This window comes from Anoplopoma fimbria, chromosome 14 (assembly GCF_027596085.1).
Source record: "Anoplopoma fimbria isolate UVic2021 breed Golden Eagle Sablefish chromosome 14, Afim_UVic_2022, whole genome shotgun sequence".
NCBI lineage: Eukaryota > Metazoa > Chordata > Actinopteri > Perciformes > Anoplopomatidae > Anoplopoma > Anoplopoma fimbria.
In genome coordinates this window covers 1783331-1809842 of record NC_072462.1, presented here as the reverse complement: position 1 = coordinate 1809842, position 26512 = coordinate 1783331, and the positions used below count along the sequence as shown (strand labels likewise).

Sequence of the window (26512 nt, the reverse complement as noted above, 5' to 3'; positions counted from 1 at the left end):
TGTGTGCAGGCTTTGCAGGGACTCCCGGCTATTTGTCCCCAGAGGTTTTGAGGAAGGAGGCGTACGGTAAACCAGTCGACATCTGGGCATGTGGTGAGCTCTTTATTTTCCTTTCTAAGCGTTTCTCACCGTCAGCCGCCTCCTCGCTCTCCTTCTCTCGACACTCAGACAAAGACTGTGTTTTTTTGTTTTTTGTTGCTGCGTAGGTGTGATCCTGTACATCCTTTTGGTTGGATACCCTCCGTTCTGGGACGAGGACCAGCACAAACTCTACCAGCAGATCAAAGCCGGAGCGTACGATGTGAGCCGTCACTCACCTTTTGTCTCACTTTAAATAGGTTAAAAATAACCTAAACGTCACAGTTTAACGTTAACCATCACAGTGTGAAATAAAGTTCTACTGACCATCGTTATCCTCCAATATTCAGTAAAATATGAGATCAGGACATCATTTATGCTTTTCTATTCTCTGATCTCCGATAATGTTACGAACAGAGGTTCAGTTCAGTAACATTATGATGCGTTCAGGCTCTTGAAGTGAAAATGAGTATTGGGTGAAGGTAAATTATAATGTTATCAATAGTTATATTTGCTCCCTTTTTTCTTTTGTGCTGATCCGATCCGTGATCCGATCCGAACCGTGAGTTTTAAGATCTGTTTGCACCATAAATATAAATATATATATATATGTGGTCTTGCATGTGTGTGTCTTTAGTTTCCCTCTCCAGAGTGGGACACGGTGACTCCGGAGGCTAAAAACCTGATCAACCAGATGTTGACTATCAATCCTGCAAAGAGAATCACAGCCCAGGAGGCTCTGAAGCACCCATGGGTCTGCGTAAGTACATACACACATATATTTACATATATACATACATATATATATATATATGTATATATATATCACAAAGCTAGGTTGTGTCTGAGAGGACGACTCTATATGTCTGAATGATGCTTTTATTTTGTAGAAAGTCTCCAATGGTTCATCTGAAGGAGACAAAGATCCTGGAAGCTCAGATTAAACAAGGACAGGGCTTATTATTAATATAATCATCAATCAATATGATAAGATAATCCTTTATTAGTCCCGCAGCGGGGAAATTTGCAATTATCGTCTTTCAGTGGAACCACTTAGTGATTAAATTACACATGGAGACGTCCATAATAACGAGCACAAAACAACTCAAGTTTCTAAGAAAATCAGATAATTTTGCAGGAAAGTTCTTAATAAAAGACAGAGAGCTTTTAATTTATTATGTTTAAGTATTTAATTCACAAAAAAATATACTAAAACAGGCTTTACCATGTGGTTATATCATATTAATATATATATATTTATTGAAATACCAGGAAACATGCTCCATCGTTATATATTTATCATTGTCCATATATTATATTATCTTTATCGGAATAGATGGCTTTTGCCATATTTCCCAGCCCTATGAACAACTTCCTGTTTCACAATAAAAGCATCCCAGAACAAGCTGGCATTATTTTTATCAAATGTTTTTTTCAGAATTCACAATATACACAGAAGATTAGAATAGAGTTAGCAGTGTTGGAATACATGCTGAACTAATCACAGTTTAATCCTCTTAAATCAATATTTACAGTTCAATAATGAAACTAATTCACACATCAAGCTCAAGAGGATTCTCCTCGTGTCATGTGACACTGTCATGTGACACACCTGTGTTGGGGGACGTCCCCTAAATGTCAATTTGTAAATCCTCCAACAGGAACTTAGTGAACATCTGTCCAGAGCTGCCAGATATCTGCACCATCTGTTTCCAAACATGCGATCTCTGATGTACTAGCAGATTCTGGGTCAGCTTATCTTTGGACAATTTGTTCCCCACAGGAGGGTAAAAGAGCAACCGAACGCTGGGATAAACACTTCTGTGTGTGTGTGTGTGTGTGTGTGTGTGTGTGTGTGTGTGTGTGTGTGTGTGTGTGTGTGTGTGTGTGTGTGTGTGTGTGCAGAAATATCAGGATATTCAGCTCACAAACACACACACACACACACAGGAAACTCTGAAGTTTGCCTGAGATGTTCTTATAAACTAAAATATACTTGAACCCAAAGCTTCATGTGTTAAAGCTGCATTCTCTCTCCTGTCCACCAGGGGGCGACTCCTCTGGTTGTATAGAAGTCTATGAGAAAATGACTCTACTTCTCTCTTGATTTATTCCCTCAGTAAACATTGTAAACATGAGTTTATGGTCTCAATCTCTAGTTTCAAGTCTTCTTCAATACAGCATGATGTTCATTTAGTAAATGATGCTCCATTTAGAGTCAAACAGACCATAAAGCAGGGGATGCTTTAGGGCGGGGCTACACACTGATTGACAGGTCGACACCAGAGACGTATACGGCGTCTCTACGTCACTCCTCCTCAGTCCAAATATGGTCACTTCCTGTTCACTGGTTGCCAAAAAAACAACACAGAAAGTGAGGGAGTCAATCTGGAATAGTTTGTTGTGTATAAAAGTGAGGAAAAGTGAGTTTTTTAAAAGTAAAAAACACCTTTTTCAGACATTTTTCCCACAACCAGCGATGTTTTGAAATGTTTCCTGTCACCGATCATGCTGAAAAAAATGTCTTATCATCCTGTAAGAATTCAACAATGTACATAAAACACATTCACTATATATATATATATATATATATATATATATACATAAGAGCGATGGTTGTCACGACACCAGAAGCAGAGCTGGATGTATTCTGCCTTCATGTTTTTTTTTGTCACCTAAAGAGCCTCAGAATCAACAGATTATCCGCGACAGCTCCTGCCCACATAAACCTGTCAGCGTCAGAGAGAGCTGCTCTTCTACTGTTGTGTTTTTATGATTTATTATGTTCAGCATCTCTTTTCCTCTCTCGTCTGAACACAGCAACGCTCCACGGTGGCCTCCATGATGCACAGACAGGAGACAGTCGAGTGCCTGAAGAAGTTTAACGCCAGGAGGAAACTCAAGGTGTGAACAGGAACAAAAAAAAGATGTTTCTGCTTCTTTAATTCTTTTGTAAATCAATCCATCCTTTCTTTTAATAATCCCCATCCCTTCTTATATCCATTAAGGCCCCTTTCAGACATTAGATATGTATCAATATAACATTACAGGCTTCATTTGTCTGTTTAAGTGACGTCTTTCGTCCTTCAGAGGTGACTTTTACATTAATGTTTTATTCAGATAGGACTTCACGTTTACAGAAAGAGACCCAGAGCTCGTGTGACATTTGGCGCCTCATGTGCAGAAAGAGAGAAGAGAGAGAGAGAGAGAGAGAGAGAGAGAGAGAGAGAGAGAGAGAGAGAGAGAGAGAGAGACAGACAGAGAGAGAAAGAGAGACAGAGATCTCGTCATCTATTTCGTTCACTTGTGTAAAACGTATATTTTAGCTTTGGAAATTATGAAACTTATGAAACATATCATGTCTATTCCTGTGATGTATGTTTTTAAGTATTTCTCTCGGTTATATCTCCTTTGTAGAGTGGCTTATCTAAATAAAATGTATTATTTTAGTTATTATTATACTTATTATAATTATTTTAATTATTGTAATCATTCATATATATATTATTATTATTATTATTAATGCTATTATTATTACAATAATTATAATAATTATATCCTTTGTAAAGTGGCTTTTCTAAGTAAAGGTTTTATTAATATTATTATTATTTATATAATAATATTATAATAATAACTATGTAATCATTATTATAGTAATATTAATATTAATAATAATTATTTTTAATATTATGATTATTATTATTAGTCATACCAGTAAAGCTAATTAGTTTTAAGAGAGAGAGAATGAGTTATAAATGTTATGATGACGAGGAAGAGGAGTGTTTCCTGTCGTCTCTCAGGATCATTGATGGATTATGAAACTTTATTTTGTGACGTTTTGAAGTGTAGTTGTATGAAGTACTTTTCCATAGTTTGTGTATTACTACAGTAGATGGAGTTTGGAGAAAGAGACAGGAATGTAATGCAGCAGCATATTGTATTTTAGAAACCTAAAAACATCGATATCAGCATATTTTGATGTTGATACTTTTACTTAATTGATGCAGGTCTTTTACAGATTATTTCTACACTGTGGTGTTAGTACTTTTACTGAAGTACTTCTGCCACCACTGCATTTATCACAGTGATGTCAGGCACACATTTATAACTCTCTCTGCATGTTTAACCAGCCTTTTATGTAAATTTGACGGCCTTCACTTCAGACTTTGGTTTAAAGTTTTATGGAAATGTTTCAGATCAGCCGTCGTGACTTTAAACGTGTATTTCTAAAAGACGCTCATCCTCGTCTTTTCTTCCTCAGGGCGCCATTTTGACCACCATGCTCGTCTCCAGGAACTTCTCTGGTGAGTGTCAGCCTCGTGGAAACGAGAGGACGTGATGATGTGATGACGAGCCATCTGTCTTCTGCCATCTCTTCACACATACACGAACTCACACAGCGGGTTGATGGGCGGCGGCGTTACAGCGAGCAGGAAACACAGCACAGATATTTAGTTGGTTTTTTTGTGCTACAATATAACTTGTTTGTCTTTGATTCTCAGGCGTTTTGAGTTTGAGCCTCTTCGTTTTGTCGACATCTGATCCATCATGAAGTAATAAAACAATTTCTCTGTAAACAACTCATCATATTTAGAGTCACACGTAACTAGATCAGCTGTTATGAGAGAGGACTCGTGTTGAGTCTCCTGCTGCTGTGGAGGAATAAATCTCGTTCCACCGGCCCATACCAGGCTTCAAACAAATGCTTCATTTACAATAAAGCAATATTATCATCAGCCTTCAAAACCCACCGTGTTTAATCACAGGATGTGAACTGCTCCATCGGTACCTGGACGTTATAAATAGTAGCTGCAGCGTTGCATATATGCAAGAAATATGAATATGTAATGGTCACATGTGATGGCATAAAATGGCATAAAACATTAATGCTGCAGAGGATTTACATTTTTTTTAAGAGTAACTAACCCTCAGAGGTTTCAACTGGAAATACAAAATAAATGAAATGCAGCCTTTCAATCACAGCACAACAGAAGCCTTTTCTTTATTTTTCCATAGACTTCAATTATATTTAGCGGATCATTACAAAATCAGGTGAATCTATATGGTGCTTTCCTATGCTGTGACAAGGGTGTGTGGATGAAGCATTAAGTTATTCAATTATACTCATTATGCAGCTGGCTATCTAGCTACTGCACTACATGTATTTGGTAGCGCTAGTTACTTTGCACATTCATATTATTAACACAAATCAACTAATACATCATGATGCATTATTGCAGCTTTGTGAGAATTTAAAACTAGTTTGTGTTTTAAGAGAGATATATTTAATGTATCAAAAGAAGACTAAGTTTGACCGAACAGCCAGTGGCAAAAAGAGTAGTGTCATCTGCATAAAAATGTGTAGAACAATTTTGGATGGCAGAAAACACACAAATTGTAGTTTATTCTGACATGATATAATATTGTCCATCTTATATTTTAAAAAACAGCTCCACCTATATATGACCACTGCTCCATCCTCCTCCTCTTCCTCACCGTCTCACTCTGTCTTCCTCTCTCTTGTGTTTCAGTCGGTCGACAGACGACAGCGCCGGCCTCCGTCAGCTCTGTGGCTGGAACCACCGCCGGCATCGTGGAGCAAGGTAACCTCACCTGAGCTGTACCGTTACAGAAAGAGTATCAGAGTCTTAGACTATTAGGGGAAAAGAAATAAGGGGAGGAAAATGTCTGTATTAGCGCTGAAGCTAATTTTTAGATTTATTCCAAACAGTTCGACGTCATTTTTTTTTGCCATTTTGTTTTTATTCTGAACTCTCAACATTTCAATTTTCCTCTCAACTTTCCAACTTTATTCTAAATCTCTCAACTTTATTCTCAAATTTAACTTTATTCTCAACATAAAAGAATCTTCGTCCTCTGATTTATTTTTTCTTTAGCCTGTCACTAATACTGGAAGTTCGATCTTATTTTCAACATTTCAATTCTATTCTTTACGTTTTGCCTTTTATTCTCGACTTTTCTACTTTATTCTCAAAATGCAAACAAAATATCTTCCTCCTCATTTTTTCCCATCATGCCTCCCCTCCAGACTCTTCCGAACATTAAAACATCTTCTGTATTTTTTTTCTTAATATTTTTTACATCTCTAACCTCTCCTCTCCTAAAACCTCACATCCTTTCCTCTCACTGAACTTGCGGAGAACGTGATTAAATGAAAAATCCCTCCCAGAGTCACAACATCACACGCTCCTCCACCGTCCCTCAGCTTGTTTTAATCTCTCCTCCTAAATCTCCCCCCCTCTCTGCTAATGCTTCCCGAATGTTTGCCAAGGTAAGCAGCCTCTCATCTCTCATCTGGGAGCCCAGAGTATTACAGTTCAGATATCTTCTGCTCGTCATGGGTTACGGCGTCTCTGTTGTGCAACACAGTCACATGTCCTCCGGGGAATTATGAGACAAAATGCATGCGGTTGTCGGATGTGCTTAGAGAAAAGGATGCAGTTTAACTGTGAAGTGCAAAAAGAAGTCGTGTAGCTTTCAAGCTGAGGATGTTTTTTGTGCAGTTTCTTCCTCTTGTATCTTCAAAGAACAGCATTAATGCAACACATCTAATCACTTCTGCATGTTTCATTTTTTGCTGCACCAAAGTGTTTTTTCATTTCTTGCACATCTATGAACTCTGCAGTGATTCAAACTAATCCAGTCTACTCTTTGAGATTAATAAACCCATTATCACATACCTGCATCTCCACTCCACTTCCCAGCATGCCTTCACTCCTAATCCCCCCCCTCCTCTATCTGAGGCTGTGCGTGCCTCCATGTGTGTGAGTGTATTTGGATTATATGGAGAATTAGTTAGATTTTTTTTTTTTGCCTCCTCATGATGCCCTCTGCTTATCTAACGCTCTAGGCATTGGATGAGGGCGAGGAGGTGCCAGTTGGATGGAGGGTTTGTTTTTAATGTGTGTTCATTCGTTGGGTTTTTAAATGTCTTTTTGCATGGAGTCTCTTTTTGGACGGAGGGAGGGTTTTCTTTTTTTTTCGAGGGAGGGATGAGTCCTGTCCGGTGTTTTCTCTTCCCTGAAGGGTGGAGAAGTGGAGGACATGTGGAGGGAGAAGCATTGTCACTGTTTGGTGGTTTGCATGTTCCCTTGAATTTTTAAAGCATGCATCAGCGTTGGTCTGTCTGAGTGAGCAGATTCAGAGAGCCGTGGTCCTCTGAGGGTGTATGATGTGTACTCTGCCGTCTGAGGGTGTGTCCTTCTGCTTCTCTGCAGCAGCCAAGAGTCTCCTCAACAAGAAGGCTGATGTGAAGGTGAGCTAGCTCCTCTCTCCTCTCTCCTCGCCTCGTTTTTCATTCGCCTCGTTTCCTTTCTCACATCCTTACCGCTGTTCCGACGACCTTTGCACTCAGATCTACTTTTATTATTCCATAAATATTCCGATCAAAGGCGTTCGGGGTGGTTTGACTTTGTAAAGTGCTGTGACGTTCACTTTAATATTTTTTTAAAGATGTTCTTTTGGGCCTTAAAGGCGCAGTGTAAGCATAATGTTTATGTCATTTCCTGTCCTGTCTGTGATTCTTTCACGCTGTAACTCTGAGATGCATCAATACTTTTTGAGATGTTGGCTTCGCTTTTATTCTTTCACCTTATGATTGCCAAGTAAAGTGATATTTTTTAAGGGTAATATAGCAATCTTGATAAACAACACAAATAATCGTGTTGTTGAAATTGTCTAATACAAATCATGAAATGTTATACAAAGAATCTAGCTAATGTTCAAAAAGATGTGTTGTTGTTTTTAGACAATACACTGATTATAATAAATAATACAACTATAATATATATAAACAATACTGACGAAAACACAAGTTTAAATACACTTATATACCACTATTAAATAATGCAATATAATAAAAAATTTAAAACAATGAAATACTGATCACATAATTTAAACCAACATGTAATTAACCATCATCAAATAACACAATTAAAGCACATTTTTACTGATAAATTTCCAAAACCTTTCAAAGACTTGCAAATGTTCATAATCATGCATTTTCCTAAAAAGGCCTGTCTTAACATAAAAAGTAAGAATAAAATGTGCAGAAAAATGTGCAAAAATGTGTGCGAAACAAGCCTTTTTTAAGTAACGCCGACACACAGTAAGATGCTTACAGGTGAAATGTGTAAAACCTTAAGAACCTTAACATAAATAGCTGGATTGCAATGATGTTTGATAAATAAGTAGGTAAATAAAAGTGTCCATGTGTGTTCAAAATTCACACAGTAACTTTAATTCCAAAGGTTGTTTAAACAACACAAAATCAAGTATACTTTTTACCATTCTAACTAATCTGACAAGGACATTTAGACTTTTATTTTGAAGGATGACTCCTCTCACTTCTGAGGGTTATTCCTCTCTTACTGGCTGGTTTGATGGGAGCTTTGCATCACTCCCCTGCAGACGTTTTCTCTCCCAGAATGTTTCTCCGGTGCCAAATCAAAGCTCATTAGAGTCCGACTGTCTGCACTGCTTCATCACTCAGACGCTGATGGTGCAGAGACTGACGTTATCGGTGCTCCTCTGTTAGCTCCTCTCTCCTCCTCATCCCATCAAGTGTTTGTAATGTGTCCTTGTTCGGTGTTCAATGCACTCAATGCACCGCTGCAAACTGATGTTCCTGTGTGTGTGTGTGTGTGTGTGTGTGTGTGTGTGTGTGTGTGTGTGTGTGTGTGTGTGTGTGTGTGTGTGTGTGTGTGTGGTTTGTTACGCATGTGTGTTATGCATGAGTCAGTGTGAAGTCTTTGTATAAACTCTGGATGAGCAGTTCAATGAACACTCTTTTACAGGTTATTGGTTAAATTTGTCTTTAGATGAAGAATTTTATGCACAGATCTTTTTTTACAGAGTTCCCAAAGTCCCAGAAGGATGATATTTGTTTTATGTTGTATGAACAACATCCATATGTTGTGCACAAAAGTTATTATCTTGTGCAGAAGATGTACTATTGTGCTAACTTTTGCACATACAATATAGATCTTTAGCTTTTTTTTTTCCAGAAGCATGAAAAGTGTCCCAAACTTGTGCACACGTGAACATGTCATTATAACTTGTTCCCATTAAATAACTTGTGCATGAAAGATTATATTTTATATGCACAAGATATGGATGTATTTTGTGCATGCAAGATACAGAACTTGTTCGCATAAGATTAAATCTTTACGTGTATGACATATATATGTTGTTCATGCAAGACAATACTTTATGTGCAGAAGATATGGATATTGTTTAAATATGATAATTAGAAATTTGGTTTAAAATATATAAATGTTATTGTCATAACTAAGATATAAGATATCATTTATGCAAGATATCTATGTTTGAATATGTTGATTATTTAACGTTCATAAAATATGGATCTTGTTCACGCTACATTATATCTTGTCATATGTGTTAAAGCACAAGATCATATCTTATTATCGCGAAATAATATTTTGCATCCATAAGATAAACATCTTGTTTTAAACAAGATAATAACTTGTACTTCATTTGAAGAAGATATGGATTTGTTTGCATCATGATTATAACTTTTTGTACACAAAATATAGTTCTTGTTAAGATGTAGATCTTGCCGACATAAACTTTAGATTTTGTGTCCTTAAAATATGGATTGATTAATAAAAGAGAAAAGCTTTTATGCTAAAGGTATGGACCTAACTTGCACAAGATAATTACTTCATCAGACAAGATAACATTTCATGTGCAGAATATATGGATATTGTTTCAATAATTTGAAATAACAACTATCTTTATTTGCACAAGATATATTATTTTGTTCACAATATGTATTTTGTGTCCACAGGATATGTATTTTATTTGGTTTGCACAATAATATATCTTTATGATTATATATGATGATTATATTTCTATCCTGTTCACACAAGATAATGTTTTATGTACAAAATACATGAATCTTATATACGCAAAATATAGTAACTTTATGTGCAGAAGATCTTTTTTGCACCAGACAACAATTTGTGCACACTGTAAAACAATTTATTATTTTGGGGAGGAGTGTAACTTTTGGAGTTGAAGGAGTGTAGATTATGTTTAACAGTGAATCATCTGCTGGTTTCCTCTCCTCGTCTCCTCCTCTTCCTCCTCTTCCTCTCTCCCTCTGCACACCGCCCCTCCCCCTCTCTCCTCGGGTGGCCCGATGCTAATCTCAGATTATTTCCCACCAGATGATTAATCTATCATTACATAATCACGGCTCCCCCTTTGCTGCACCCTGACGTCAAACCAATGCACACAACCCCGGAGCTATTTCAGGATTCCTGCATTAGCACAGCCACCCGCTCTGCTGTCTCTCTCTGTCTGCATCACATCTCAGTTTCCAGTCTGTTACTGATAATAAATGCTCTTTTATTCTCTCTAAGCAGGTACAATAGCTCCTATAAAGGCAATGAAACAGAGTTTAAATCAATTATTAAATAATGATAGACGACAGTTTATCTGAGGAATGGTGGCTCCAGAAATAAACCTTTTCTGGAGCTTTTAAACCCAAATAAACACCTTACAATGTTATTTTTCGGTATTTACTTTATTGATTTCCTGATACTGAGCGACAAAACTGAATATGTGCAAACTGAACTAAATAGGAAGTACTTATTTAATGAGTTGCGGGTTAAAAGCCATCTAGGTTGTTAAATAAGGTTGCAAATTGAACGTTCTTTTAACATCTACATTGCATATAAATGTTTTTTAAACTGAAATAACTATATTTCAATGTGATGCAAATTCCAATTCCATGTTTAAAATGTAAAAGCTGTTAAAAAGAATGTTAAATGTCACTTAAATGTCTTAAAATCACGAGCGTTTCAACCAAAGTTAACTCATCTAGTAATCTTTGTTTCCCAGTTTACATAGTGAAGAACCCCATGCAGCCTCGTACCCAGGCAGAAACCTCTGGTTCTGGAAATTGAAGCCAAAGCTTCATGTGTTAAAGCTGCATTCTCTCTAGTGTCCACCAGGGGGCGACTCCTCTGGTTGCATAGAAGTCTATGAGAAAATGACTCTACTTCTCTCTTGATTTATTCCCTCAGTAAACATTGTAAACATGAGTTTATGGTCTCAATCTCTAGTTTCAAGTCTTCTTCAATACAGCATGATGTTCATTTAGTAAATGATGCTCCATTTAGAGTCAAACAGACCATAAAGCAGGGGATGCTTTAGGGCGGGGCTACACACTGATTGACAGGTCCACACCAGAGACGTATACGGCGTCTCTATTAACGCTGCTTTAATTACATGTATTGAATTCACTAACCATCACAATATATTTCAACAACTGACAGATGTGTTCAGTCCTTTAGCTTCACGTTAAATTACACTTGTTTGAAGCCAAATTGACCAAACACTGTTTTTCATCATCTGGTGTTAAAAGCTCAGTGTGTTAATCTAAAATGATGTTTGATGAATCAGACTGTGACTCAGAAAATTGATGGCTGTGCGCCTCAGATGAGAGGATGTAATTGATGTGCAAGCCGAATAAACCACTTGCCTCCGTTTCCTGCAAAATGAAACATCATTATTCACTCCCACAGCGTTCGTTCTATCAACAACTGTTGCAAATGTACTTTAGTCTTTTGTGCTCCTGTTACAAAGATAATTAATTTAGTAGGAATATAAATCACCTTCCCCGTGCTAACAGAAACTCTTATTGAGGAGTCAAATGATTTTCGTCAGTCTGGGTGGTTTTGTGTTTCTGTCGTCAGTTACTCGTCATCCTCTCTGATCTCCTTCAAGACACTTTTTGGTAGAAACATCTCTGTTCATGACTTTCTCCTCCCTTCTCTCTCAGAGTGTCTGAGACTCTCAGAGTTCAAAACAAAACTTAACGGCATTCCCCTTTTTCCTCAAACATCCTTTGTATTGCTTTAAAGCATGATCTGGGGAACTAAAATTTCAAGGTGATTAATCCAATAGTTGTGGAGACATTTTAAATAAAAAAACCACAAATTATTTGCATGGTGCCAGAGGAAACATCAGGGAATCACAAAGCCAGTATGGTTCATGTTCTTGGCAACATGAATGTCTGTAAAAAATGTAATGGCGATCCATTTAACAGTATGGAACAAAAGTGGTGGGCCAACCTGCTTTTAACACACCTGTAGATTCATTTTCATTTTTTTCCTGTTACCAATTTTTGTGGTTGTAATATCCTTCAAGAAGCTAACGTGTTTCAGCAGCCTGTCTCCTACAAAACGGTGTTCCCATACAACTAAACTGCATTCTCAGTTAAGTTTCAAGGGGAACGTATTTCCTACTGGATTACAATCGCAGTTTTAAACACATAAATTACGTTGTAAATTGGGTGTAGGTCCTGAAAGTTCCACAGTGAATAAGGACCTACTCGGCTTTACAGAAAACAAACACATATTATAGACCGCTCTGACTGCTTCTCTCTGAAACTGAGAGAAAATTAGGTAATATTTCTTTAGGGATTGCAGTTAATGACAGTGTGGGCTCCGTGGTAGAACCAGGGGGCGGGGCTTAGCTAAGGGTGAAATGATAAAGCACATTTTAACATAATTGTTAGGGATATGGGACTAGTTTTAATGCTTTATCTTCATGGAATGAGGCAAACGAAAACACAGCTATTTACCAGATGTTGAACAGTTTACTATAAGCGTTAATGCTTAAAATGATTCAATTAATGATTACCACTTTGATTGGTCTGACTGTGGCTGTCCTCTGCTTCTCCAGCAAAGAGTCACAAAATAAGGACACCACAGAAGAAGAAGGCTGCACAGATGAGGTCCCTTTAAATGAGATTTAACAGCTGAATGCTTGTTTATCCCGTTTGGCTGGATGGCCAGCAGGATAAACATCACAGCAAATACCTTCAAAAGAGGGAAATCCGATGCTTTGAAAAACGCTGGCTGAATATTTTTGGCTATTTGATTTTTCGGTGACGCTAATGGGCCGACCTTAATGCCAGGGACAGATGGGGTCACCTCAGTTGCTACGGAAACAGTCATATGCTTCCTGTTTTACTCAGGGATGTCTCTTAATATGTTCCTGTTAGAGCTGCATAAGATTTAATCAACATGTTTTTACCTAGATATGTAAAAGCATCATAGGAGCAGACATGATTTTGGACTTAAATGTTTCTTTAATAGGTCATCTGTTCATCACGTCTTTGTTTCCAGCAGCAAAAGACAAGAAATTGTAACAGTTGACTGTATGTAGATGTCAAATTAAACTCAAGTCAATTAAATTAAAGTCAGTAATTGTAATTGTAAAAAACAAAATCAGATGCTTTATTCATGCCTGAACGCAACTTTTGTGTGACAGTTAAAAGTAGTAGTTTAAAGCTGCAAGAATTTTTATGTCAACAATAGGTATAATAATTTGGCAGTCCAAATAAGGTGACTTCTGTTCACTGGTTGCAAAAAAACAAGATGGCGACGGCTTAAATGCAGAACTTCAGGCTTCAAAACCGCAGACCACAAACCAATGGATGACGTCAAAACAACTACATCCACTTTTTATATACATTCTAATGACTATGCATGGTATCAGGTAGGCCTTTGTTCAGATAATTGCCTCCTTATGTCTCTGGCACTTAATCAAAAAATAAACATGTGTTCAATAATGATGCACCGTTGGTTGCATCCCTTGTTGCAGCCCAAATCAAGTCAAACAAAACCGTCATGCTGCCTACACTGTTCTCAAAAGTCAGATGTCATATATATATGCCACGTTGTCATGAACAAGAACGCAAAGAACAGCACGAGGCCAATCTTTCACCCAGTAAACCGTGGTTCAAGTCAACGTTGATGTGTTTGTCGTGTAACCCTCATACTTCACAAAAGGCACTACAGAAGTTTTTTTTATGATAATCTTTTCCTAAACTTAACTTAGTAGTTTCCTGTGAGGACAGAAGTTTATTTTGAAGAAAACGTTATGCTTATATCGAGCAGAAATTGAAACAAGTTCTCTACTTTTGCAGGAAAACACACAAAAAATGTCACGTAGACGATGGTATGATATATATAAGATCATTTTTGTTTCAGTTTCTTTGGAAACCGAGCAGCCTTTTGATTAGTTTAGTAGTTTTTATACCTGTATTGTGCACATTTTCCATCATTGTTGACGTCACTTTGGAGGTGTTTTGTCAGTTTGATGACCTTCTGTTTTTACATGAGGATCTACTTTTTTACACCATGTTCTTACATCACCTCTAAAGCCATTTCTCTCTCCTACACTTTTCCATCTTCACCCTATAATGGCCAGAATTTAGTTTCTGTCTCTTTTTGTCCGACACAATTACAGCCGAACCCTGCCGAGGAAAATAACGAGCAGAAAAATACAGTTAATTGGTTTCTAGCATGAATCTTCTTCGTCGTGTCTGTCGCTTTGTGTGTGTGTGTGTGTGTGTGTGTGTGTACGTGTGTGTGCATGCTGTCATAAAGGAAGAGCTGTGATGTGAGTCCTTATGAAACAGGGAGTCTGTATATTTAGCATGTTGTTGGCCGTTTGCAGTGTCTTTATGTGAATGGTGCTGTTTCATAAGCGCCTCGTTTTGCTGAAAATGAGCCGTCTGAATGCCGTTCACCCGCAGAGGGATACATTAAGAGATGCTAATGCCCTTAGTTTGACAAAATGGATGTTTTCCTTTTATATCTGACAGATGTTGCAGAGGTGCACAGCTGTCATCGGTTTTTGGCCATCTGCCAAAAAAAGCATCCAGATTCAGGGGGAAAGCCAATGAGAATAGGTTGAAATATCGGCGCTCTGTCTAGGATTTGATTTCGATTTCACTGCGGATGGAAATTATGAATTGTTTAAAACCGTTTTATCTAATTAAAAACTGTGGGGAGAATGTTGGGAAACCTTTCTTTTTGGATCTATAGCGCGTCTGCTCTCTGAGTGCACTCCGTTCTCTCTGCCCACTATTTCTGTCTCTGGAGCACTCTTCTGCTATTTTTACCTGTATTACACTTGTGTTTTTTTGTGTTTTTTTAACACAGTAACCACCCACTTTACAACCAGCAGATGGCCTCTCTCAACATTGCTGCTGAGCACTAATGTAGCACTTTGTGTTTTCCTGCACAGCCGCAGACAAACAGCACGAGAAACAGCACAGTCACCAGTCCCAAAGGCCACACCTCTGCTGCACTGGTATGCAGCTCTGTGTCCGTCCGTCAGTCCGTCCGATCAATACTCTTGTGTTTGCACTTTGGATCAAAGTGGTATTAAGTCAAAGTTATAGTTTGACAATTTGGTAAATGCGTTTCTTCGCGTTTTTTTGCCAAGAGTGAAATGAAAAGATCCAAACCTCTCTCATCTTTGTGTACTGAGTGTGGAGCTACAGCCAGGAGACTATGAGTACAATTACTATAAGTACTGTACTTTAAAGGTACTGTGAGGAGCCTTTATCTGGTTCTCAACCAGTTTCAGGTTAGTCCTGATCCTCTATAGACCTCCATCAGTAAACGAGACCATCAGAGAGAAGATCGTCTGTTTCTATAAAGTTATTCTTAAAGCTCGTCATCGGAGCCACCGGGTCGGATTCTGGAGAAACCAGATGAAATCATGAAGGTTCACCAGAAATTCCTTCAGACCAGACTCCAGCAGAGACCAGTCCACCGTGGACAGACCCAGATCCAGAAGAGACCAGTCCACCGTGGACAGACCCAGATCCAGCAGAGACCAGTCCACCGTGGACAGACCCAGATCCAGCAGAGACCAGTCCACCGTGGACAGACCCAGATCCAGGAAAACCAGGACTAGATACATTTACTAAGTTTTATTAAGTACCTTAATAACATTTGGCTGAAGCGTATTTTCAGTGAGGTATAAGTACTTTTACTGATCTGAATACTTCTTCCAACACTACTATTAGTGTATCTCAGCCTAAAGACTTTGAAGCAGCTCTGTGCAGAGGTGTTCATTTTGCATCCATGCTAGCTGTTTCCCCCTGTTTCCAGTCTTTATGCTAAGCTAACAAACTCCTGGCTGTAGCTTCATATTTTATGTACGAACATGAGAGTGGAATCCATTTTATCACCTCTCTGCAAGACAGCAAATAAGAGCTAAAACATTTCCTCTAAGATTTAAAAATATACAACAACAAATAGATAATTAACATTTAAGAGAATGTATTAAAACACATATATGTTTCACAGTGTAGTGTTTATAGGCTTTGTGTTTTATTTTACATGATAACGACGACTTTCTAACAGATTTCACAGGTTTATTTACATAAAAGTGGAACTATTCTATATATAATTTGTATATTTTAGTTGAAGGTTAAGCTTTTTGTGTTCTTCTGTCAACAAATCCCATGAAAAGACTCAAACCAACAACGTGTTGGTCCGTCTCTCAATGATGTCTGACTTCCTGTCTGTGGCTCTCAGCTCCATTGGTTCGTCCTGAAGACGTCAATCTTTAAAAACACAAAAATATAAAATGTCTCAGTAGTTTTTAATCAGTCAAACAGGAGGAAATAGTGGATTTGTTAGGGACTATTTTCAGCGGCGGATTAATCCACATTTTTGAGTATTTGTGGCTCAGAGATCTGCATTGACTAAATTGTAAACACATATAGTAATAGTGTTTAATTTCAATTCAAACCAGATTTCCTTTTTAGTTTAGACGGTATGATTTAAATTTAGTTTCATATTTATTCTCATTATTATCTTCCCAAAGATCTTCCTCATTGCCAGTGTTTTGGTTCCTTTTTGTAAAAAAAAAAAAAAAAAAAAAAAAAAAAAAAAAAAAGGTTGAATGAAATCTTAAGTAAAGAAGTAAAAATGAAACACCAAAGTATGGTTTTACATTTTGTACTTCCTTGTCATTTGCAAGTGCCTTCTTCATTTCAAGTGTTATTCTTTAGCGAGTATTTGTGGCTTTTATGGGATTTATTGACAGAAAGAAAAAACAGAATATCACCAGACGAAAAAACTTTGTACAATACTTATATGTCATATTATAGAAGTGTGATTCTTATTGATTTCATATCTATAAAATGGGACAAAAATGATGTGAGAGAGATAATAAATATTGCATTAGTACAGATCAATCATTAGCATTGCTGCTACATCCATCATCATTAACTCTTTCTGATCCTCCATGTATTTCTCACTATTGATCTTCCTCCTATATCTCTCATTTTGTTAAACATAAAACATTCCCTCTCTACTGCTTCTGTCTTTTCTCCATTTTTCTCTTCATTCTTCCTCCAGGAGCCTCAGACTACTGTCATCCATAATCCAATAGATGGGACCAAGGTACATCCTCCTCTTCCTCCTCCTCCCTCCATCTCCTCCCTCCTCGTCCTGTTCTTCTTCATTTCTCACCCTTGTCTTCACTTATTGTGGGGTAAAGCTGTATTTGGAAGAAGCAGGATTTGTGTATTTTTCGTTGAATATCTGTGTTTCATGCATGAGATAGAGTGTGAGCGACTCTGGAGCTGTGAGGTGTTGGCTTGTCTTATACTGCCCCTCTGTGTTCAGATAAATGGAAGTCAGCGGTTCTCTTTTTTGCTGGCTGAGGAATCCGTGTGTGTCAGCAGATTAATCCGTCATCATTCCACCGTTCAGACGTGTGTGTGTGACAGAAACGTCATGTGGTCGTGTTTATGCAGTCGTGTGCTGCTGAGTCACACGTACAGCTGTGTCTGTGCAGGCAAATAAAAAAAAAACGTGGTGTTAAGTTGTAGATTTGGTAGAAGAAATGTGTGTGCGTGTGTGTGTTTGCATGCATTTGTGTGCTTGTGGGTGAATGCATGTTTTAATTATTTTGGTAATTAACATTTTTGTCGGTGCATTTTGCAGGAATCATCTGACAGCAGCACCACAATTGAGGATGAAGATGTGAAAGGTGGGTCTCACACACACACACACACACACACACACACACACACACACACACACACACACACACACACACACACACACACACACACACACACACACACACGTTTAATCACAGAAAAAGATTTAAAAATAATAATAATAATAGTGACAAAAATATTTCCCAATTTAAAACCACCACCATTTATCTTAAATGTGAATCCATGCAGATTCAACAGCATTCTTCTCTGTTAATATATATGATTTGAGTATTTTTTTTGCAATTTTGGTGAACTGGCCCTTTAAGTAAAATATAGTGTAAATACAGCTTTATTCAGACAGACAGTATGAGAAAAATAATGTTTTTTGAACATTAAATTAGGTAAGCATGTTCTAATATTAACACCAAAATACATTTATAACCCTGAAAATGAAAAATGGTTCTGGATTAGTTACTCCTTGAAGAGACTGGCGCTAAAATGGACCGTTTAGACAGACAGTGAATACTGGTTTATTCAAAATGAAGGTTTCAGAAAAATAATCTGTTTTTTGAAAATGAAATCATGTAAACATGTTCTAGTAGAAACTAAAAATATGAGTATGTACTTGAAAATTATCATGATTTGTCCCCTTTAAAGTATTTTTGTTTTTAATTTGGGTGAACTGGCCTTTTAAGTGAAATATTGAGACAAAAGGTGAATACTGTTTAATTCAGACAGACAGTATGAGGAAGAATAATGTGTTTTTTGAACATTACATGTTAACATGTTCTAGTAAAAACCAAAAATATAAGTATGTACCTGAAAATGACAAAAGTGGTTTCTGGGTTTCTGGGGATTATTTGTTCTTTAAAGAGACAGGCGCTAAAACAGAGCGTTTCAGCCAGATGTGAATACAGGTATATTCAGACAGACAGTATGAGAAAAATAATGTGTTTTTTGAACATTAAAGCATGTAAACATGTTCTACTATAAACCCCAAATATAAGTATGTAACTGAAAATTTGCCTGATATGTCCCCTTTAAGTATTTTTTTTTGTAATTTGTGGATTAGTTACTCTTTAAAGAGACAGGCGCTAAAACAGAGTGTTTTAGACAGACGGTGAAGACATGTATATTCAGTCATACAGTATGAGAAAAATAATGTGTTTTTTGACCATTAAAGCATGTTTACATGTTCTAGTAGAAACTAAAAATATGAGTATGTACTTGAAAATGATCATGATTTGTCCTTGTTTTTAATTTGAGTGAACTGGCCCTTTAACTTAAATATTGAGACAAAAGATGAATACAGCTTTATTCAGTAAGGCAGTATGAAAAAAAATGTGTTTCTTGATATTGAAGCATGTAATCATGTTCTAGTAGAAACCCAAAATACAGGTATGTACCTAAAAATGTAAGTATTTATTTTCTTTGTAGTTGGGTGAACTGGCCCTTTAAGTAAAATATTGAATGGAGGAATTTTATACTTTGATGTTGCTACTTTTAATTTACATGGAAATGTTTGGCTTATTTTGTTGAATTGAGGGATACGATTTGTGAAGGATAAGATTTGTGACGGATAAATAGAGGCATAAAAAAACTGTGACTAAGAGAGAGAGAGTCAGAGAGAGAGAGAGAGAGAGTCAATCAGAGTGAGCTAAGCCTTCCTCTCAGCGAGGGGAGAAGGACACAGTAAATCTCATCTAAAGCGCTGGGACAAGAATAGCGTGATGAGCTCAAGCAGCCTCACATGCAAAGAAGAGATGTGATGGATGATGGATGGAGGTGGAGAGCGACGGGGCGTCTAGATTTGAACATTTCTGAAGAAAGAAAAGGTGGATATGTAGGCGAGGGGTCATGGAGAGGGAGACAACTTTCTGCATGGAAGTAGTTTTTTGTTTGCAGCTTAAAATGAGTGACAAGCTCTTAGGTGAGTTCCTCCTCTGTGTCTAATGATGTTTGTGGATAGTTCAGTGCAGGAGAGCTTCAGTGAACTGTTGCTTCACAAAGAGGTTGAATCGTCAAACATTCACTTTGCTTTTTCTTCTCTGCAGCGCGCAAACAGGAGATCATAAAGATCACAGAGCAGCTCATTGAAGCTGTCAACAATGGAGACTTTGAGGCGTACGCGTGAGTCCACCTCTTCTTCTTGTCTTGTTTCTTGTCCCCCCCCCATCAGCTCGTTGGAAAAGTCTGATTTCAATCCTGCAAAAGTGAGCACTAAAGCTCCGTCCATCAGCCGCAGAGAACCATTAATCTGATTGACGGACAAATGTGTTTTATCTTTGCATTAAAAGATTAAAGAGTAATTACAGTCGTTTTTGTATCCTCTCTCTACCACACAATTAAGATTAATGCTTGGGCAGATTGAGGGAGGGAGGGGGGTGGGGCTGTTTACTCTGGGAGAACGAGAATAGATGGAAAGATATGCACGATGGAAAGTATTATACTCCTGGTAGTGAAGCCATAGTCAGTCAAAAGTTACTGAGTCACAATGTTCAGTTACAAAGTCAAATTTATGAGAAAGTTTGACTTAGTAAGTCAAGATCTCAACATCCTGAATCAAAATTCTGAGATAATAAGTCTTTAACTATTTAATAAGTCAAACTATTGATTTACTAAGTCAAATTATTGAGATACTAAATCAAAATGATGAGGTTCTTAGTCAGAATTATAAGGCTGAGTCAAGATTTCAGAATCAGAAATTATTATCAGAAAAATTACGAGACACTAAGTGACATAACGTTCAGGTAGACATTAGCAGCACATACAGAACAGATATAAGTGGGACAATACGGATACATAAATGGTGCACTACTTCAAAGTGGTACTATGATCAGATAAGATAAGATAAGATAAGATAGAAATGTATTAATCCTGAAGGAAATTCTTGAGCCAGAGTTTCACTAAATATTACAAAAGAAGAATAGCAAAAAAAACAATAGAATAAAAATTACAAACATATATGAACAATAAAATAACAATTAATACGTGTAAAATAAATAATACTGACACAATTAAAAAACAGAACTCAATAGCAATAAGAGTATGTAAAGAAATAAAGTAAAGAATTCAGCTAAAACTGAAAAAGTAAAATATAACAACAAAGATTAAATCCAAGAGTACAAAAAATATAGAGTGTATAAGAAATTATACTTACACTAGTGCCTAATGGAAACGATAATAGAAAAGTAATATTGATGTTGAGAAATGATGATGTCATCACATTGGGGGCGGGGCCAAAGTACTTTTTTGTTTTTTGTTTTTCAGCAGTATAATGCTGCTAGAGAGTCGCTGAAATAACGCCATCCATTATTTTTGTTCACTGTGTTAAGGACGTATAAACTCACATTTAGCACTTTAAAACGTGGTATTTAAATGTGATATTCTGACAATTATCTCCTGCATGTTTTTACAGGAAGATCTGCGACCCTGGTCTGACCTCGTTTGAGCCCGAGGGGCTTGGTAATCTGGTGGAGGGAATGGACTTCCACAGATTTTACTTTGACAATCGTAAGACAGAAATCTAAATTTGTTTTTGCAACTTTAACGTCTGAGTTGTTGGTGAATTCTAATCTTTTTATTTCCCTTCAGTCCTCTCCAAGAACAGCAAACCCATCCACACCACCATCCTCAACCCCCACGTGCACATGATCGGGGATGAGGCCGCTTGCATCGCCTACATCCGCCTGACGCAGTTCGTGGACGGGCAGGGCCAACCCCGCTCCAGCCAATCAGAGGAGACCCGGGTGTGGCACCGCAGGGAGAGCCGGTGGCAGAACGTCCACTTCCACTGCTCGGGAGCTCCCGCTGCCCCGCTGCAGGGATGAGGTACGGAAACAACATGCACAGTACAGAACTTAGCTTAGCTTAGCATAACGACTAGAAACAGGGTGTCTGAATGCAACAAAATCTGCCAACAAGCATCCCTTAGGCACACTGATATTCAAACAGCGATCTTTTAGCTCTCTAGTCAGATGGTCATCACTCCATACCGGCAGATTAATCCACTGGTATCAGTTATAACTGCAATTTACACTGTAGCTATTTTGTCATCATTGTCATTTCCAAAAGTTCTCACCTCCTTCAGCCGCCTCTTGTTTCAGTTTTCTGCTCAAAGTAACTGGAACGGGTTGTTAAAGAAGCTGAAACTCCACACCCTCATTCCGTTACCTTCCTTTAATAACTCACTTCAAACCATAGTCTCTGATCGCTGCACCTGCTTTTAAATGTCTCTTCTCCGTTGTTTCAGATACTGTACATAATGTGATGTTGTAATTTTAGCTATGAGATTGCGACTCAGTTAGAGACTAGTTGGTGAACATAATGGAGCATTTAGCAGCTAGAGAGGCAAATATTTCCCTTATTTTTGGTGGTGGGGACCAAAAACGGAGCAAAAAGAGAGAATATTAGATTAAATTCATCAGGTGACACAGAAACAAACACTTTTTATGAATTATCATGATGTTCTGTGACTACTGAATATGGAAATAAGAAACTGTTTGACAACAAGTTCAACAAATCAACTTAACAGCTTATTTCTGGTGCCTCAAAGTTGCACAAAAACTCACTTATTGCACGTTTAAACTCGCTGTTTGCAGGTAAATTGTTAATTGTGTATCTAATGTCTTTCCAGGAGACTGATAAGGAGGCAGAGAGGAGCAGAGGAGGAGTAAGAGGATTATCTGAGAGGGAGGTGCAGGTGGATGAAGATGGAGGATGGCTTAAAAGGAGTCTGATATTTTGTGATCGTGGTCGCCGACCTCGCCCTTCTTTTCTGTCATCACGTCAACACTACAGCAGCCAATCAACAACAACAACAAAAAGGAAACTCTTTCGCCTGCGTCTTCGACTTCAGTTTGTGGCTGCGAGTCGTTCAACACACCTGGACAACACCTGTCCTCCTCCTCTTCTTCTTCATTTCTGTGCTGCTGAAGATCCACCCTTTTACTTCTCCTCACACATAACGTTATCGTTACTTAACTTCTCGTGTTATTATTATGGCTGCAGTCTATTGTTGTGCTCTTTCGACTGTACAGTATATTTATTAGTCATTTTAAAACCTTTCATTCTTGTATCTTCTGTTTTTTTTTTTTAATGACGAGCATGACTCCTACCTGTGTACTTAATACCAGTGGCTGTTTTTTCTGCACGACTTTGAAGGCTGCCTGTGTGAAAACCAACAAACAGGCCCACACGTGTCTCTTTGACAGATAAAGAGACCAGTGGGTGTGTTTAATTATACGATTTGTTTTATTTCAATGGAGCTTTTCTTTTCTTTCTCTGGAGTGTGTAGTTGACCCCTGACCCGACGCCTCCGTGTGTTGATCGGATCCCCTCTGAGCCGCGGTGAAAACCAAGCAGCATGCCAACATATTACCGTCGTTCTGAATTGAGTCTCTGTGTACTGAACATTGCAAGCTAACTACTGAAATTATGACAATTTATGAGGCTGTTTATGTACATTTCATCGTGGTGACTTGACAGTTATGCTGTAGATGGTATTTAATTGCATGATATTGCAAGTTAATAACATTGGTAAGTTGGGTGTTATTGTGCATTTTGTTGATTTCTTTTTTTTTTGGACTGAACTGCTTTTGAGCTATAATCTATTGCCTCTATTTTCTGGGCTTTGTAAGTGCATAAACTATTTTTTGTGTTGATATGATGAGTGTAGTATAAGAGGATACTGGCGAGGATATAGACATATAGGATATGAAATGCTGGATCCAGATCAGATTTTAAAATAGCTTTTCGCTTTATCAAAGAAAAAAACAAAACAACCAAATCACTTTCATTTTTTAAGGAGCAGACCAGTACTGAGGAGAATGTCACAAGTCAGATTTCACATCAGGGTCTAAGTTTAGATTATTCTCCAGTTTTTGAAATTAAGATTTTTGCTTAGCTCTTCACAAGAAAACACACAACACACACACACACACACACACACACACACACACACACACACACACACACACACACACACACACACACACACACACACACACACACACACACACACAACACAAACAGATAGGCCAGGATTTAAGAAAAAAATTATCAAAGTTAGTTTTTCTTTTTTTTTGCATTCTAAAAACATTTCATTTATTCTGGTTAAGAGCTCTCCTTTTTTCCCAGCTTTGTGACAAAGAACACACCGTCCTCAAGAGGGCGCCACTGTCAAACAACAGAAAATGACTGTAAATCTGAGTCAAATACATGGTTCATCACACAGTTCTGATCTTTGAGCTGGACCACTGCATCTAAAGAGCAGAGTGTGAGACAAATACATTTAAAAGTAAATTAAGATAATTAATATTAAAAAGATATTCAACAAAATTTTAGGATCGCTTTGACTCAATTTTCACAAAAGTTTAAATGTGCAAAACTGAAAATACAGTTGACAAAATCAAGCAAATAAGAGAATAAAATATCAAACTATAAAAGAAAATATGGATAAAGATAATAAGAGTTAAATAAACTAATAAAATATTTAGGCTAACATTCTTTTTTTTTTTAAGTTTTGAGAAGTTTATTTATGTAGCACATTTCCTCAACAAGGCAATTCAAAACGCTTTGCATAAAAAAATTATATGACCAAGTGCAAAAAAAAACACGTTATAAAGGGTCATTTAAATAATTAAAATTCATAGAGTATAAAAAATATAAACAAGCTAAAATAGAATAAGACGCGTATAGAATAAAATAATAAAAGCTGCAGTGCAGTTTAAGAAATAATAAAATAAACAGAAAATAATTCAACCTTGATTTAAAATAAGTGAGTTTTTTCCATATATATGATACATAAAAAAAGAATAAAATAAGTTGTAATTATTGAAACTCTTGCTGACATGAGCTGTCTGTATAACATACCTTTTGTTCTGTACTTTGCATGAAACAGACAGCATTTTGTCGTTAAAAGTAAGAATTTAACAAGTCAGTTTTATCTCTTTTGCACATTGAAACTAAACCTTAAAAACTGCAAATCAAATTCACAATCGAACCCTGTGTTTGAGTCTCATTAACAAACCTGCATTATCATCATACAGACGCTCTGCAGGTTGTATTTTAAGTATTTTATCACCATTAGTACCAGTGAAACTCCCATAAAGGGCCTGAAACCAAAACCAACAGCTGCTCCTCTCTGTCCAGTCCAAACCCTGCTAGTCTCAGAGCTGTAATGGGATTACTGGTCACTTAGGTCTATTTAATCCTGATTCCCTTCATTAGTATTCAGCCTCTCAAACGCTATTTAAACTGCTTCAGAAGAGCCTCTGGATTTATTTTCTATTAATGAGCAGGAGACGAGTGTGGCGGTAAAAGAACGCTTCTGTGTGTGAAACAAAAGCTTCTCTGGTTTTCTTTTTTAAAGATTTATTATACTGATGATGATGACGACGGTGTGCATTCCAAGTCTTATCAATATTAAACATGTGATCAGATGTAATCGGTGTGTGAACCAATAAAAATGACAACGCAGAGATCCGCATTACTCCTCTCTCTGATCACGACATGGATGTGTTTGTGTGTGTGTGTACCAGAGGTCAGAGGTCAACCTGAGGCAGAAGAAACAGCTCAGGAATCAATCAATCAATCAGTGGGTATTGATCACAAAGCTGGTAAAGACGTCGGTTCAATAAACACAGAGAGGAGAGAAGAACACTGGTGGAAATAGACTTACACAAGAGGTTAAATCCTGAGGTACTTGTACTTTACTTTATTGAGTATTTTTCTATTTGATACCACTTAATACTTATACGCCACATCTCAGCCGTGTTGGAGGAAGTGAAAAATAAATAAATACCACAGCGTAGAAATACTGTAACAGCATCCAAGTTTCAAAAGTACAAAAAAAGTACAAAAAGAATTGCATCAAAATATAAATTGAAGTACCAAATTTAAAAGTACTCATTATGTAGAATGGCCCATTTTAGAATGACGTTAGATTATCAGATTAAACCATAATTATTTATTCAATAATATATATTTTCTTCCTATTCATCTTCTTCTTCTTCTTCTTCTTCTTCTTCTTCTTCTTCTTCTTCTTCTTCTTCTTCTTCTTCTTCTTCTTCTTCTTCTTCCATTAATAATCTCTCGACCCCTCAAGTTTATCTGGAGACCCTTTGGAGGGCCCCAACCCCTAGGTTGGAAACCACTGGACTAAACTAGTTTACTGTATATAAAGTATTTCACAGTAACATGCTGCTGTAACATTAATAGTTCAGTGATAATAATGTTGCATTGAACCAGATATCCCTAGTATACTGCAGAACGAGTACTTCTACCTACAATACTTTAGTACATCTTGTTCAAAGTACTTTTGTCCTTTAACTGAAGTAAAACTTGTATAACTGAGAGAGGTCTGCTGGTGACGTTGTGAGGACAGGAAGTTCATTCGCTTGCTCTTTAGATAATCAGTGACTCGGAACAAAGGTCGATGTTTATTGTTCTGTTCGAGGCAGCGCCGTGAATGAAGTACATCTGGCTGTGTACCAGAACATATAAAAGTACCGGGTGTAAAAGTACAACAGGTAACAGATCATGTTTTACCTCAACAGTCCAAAAGATCAGACAGATAGTAAAATTGGGTTGGTTATAAAATAATATTTGCTCTGAACTTTA

General features: G+C 37.3%; 1 protein-coding gene across 1 annotated transcript in view; it reads left to right on the top strand.

Annotated features, from left to right (window-relative positions):
• LOC129102112 (calcium/calmodulin-dependent protein kinase type II subunit beta) overlaps positions 1-23432 on the top strand; it is a 40415-nt gene extending 16983 nt beyond the window's left edge. The window contains exons 8-21 of the mRNA XM_054612093.1: positions 10-93; positions 207-301; positions 716-838; positions 2899-2982; positions 4340-4382; positions 5610-5681; positions 7317-7354; positions 15169-15234; positions 17301-17345; positions 17892-17937; positions 19945-20020; positions 21309-21403; positions 21485-21721; positions 22527-23432. Coding sequence (XP_054468068.1) covers positions 10-93; positions 207-301; positions 716-838; positions 2899-2982; positions 4340-4382; positions 5610-5681; positions 7317-7354; positions 15169-15234; positions 17301-17345; positions 17892-17937; positions 19945-20020; positions 21309-21403; positions 21485-21720 — 1103 coding nt within the window. The 3' untranslated portion in view covers position 21721; positions 22527-23432. The remainder of the gene's footprint in view (positions 1-9; positions 94-206; positions 302-715; positions 839-2898; positions 2983-4339; positions 4383-5609; positions 5682-7316; positions 7355-15168; positions 15235-17300; positions 17346-17891; positions 17938-19944; positions 20021-21308; positions 21404-21484; positions 21722-22526) is intronic.
• Positions 23433-26512: the final 3080 nt, after the last annotated feature.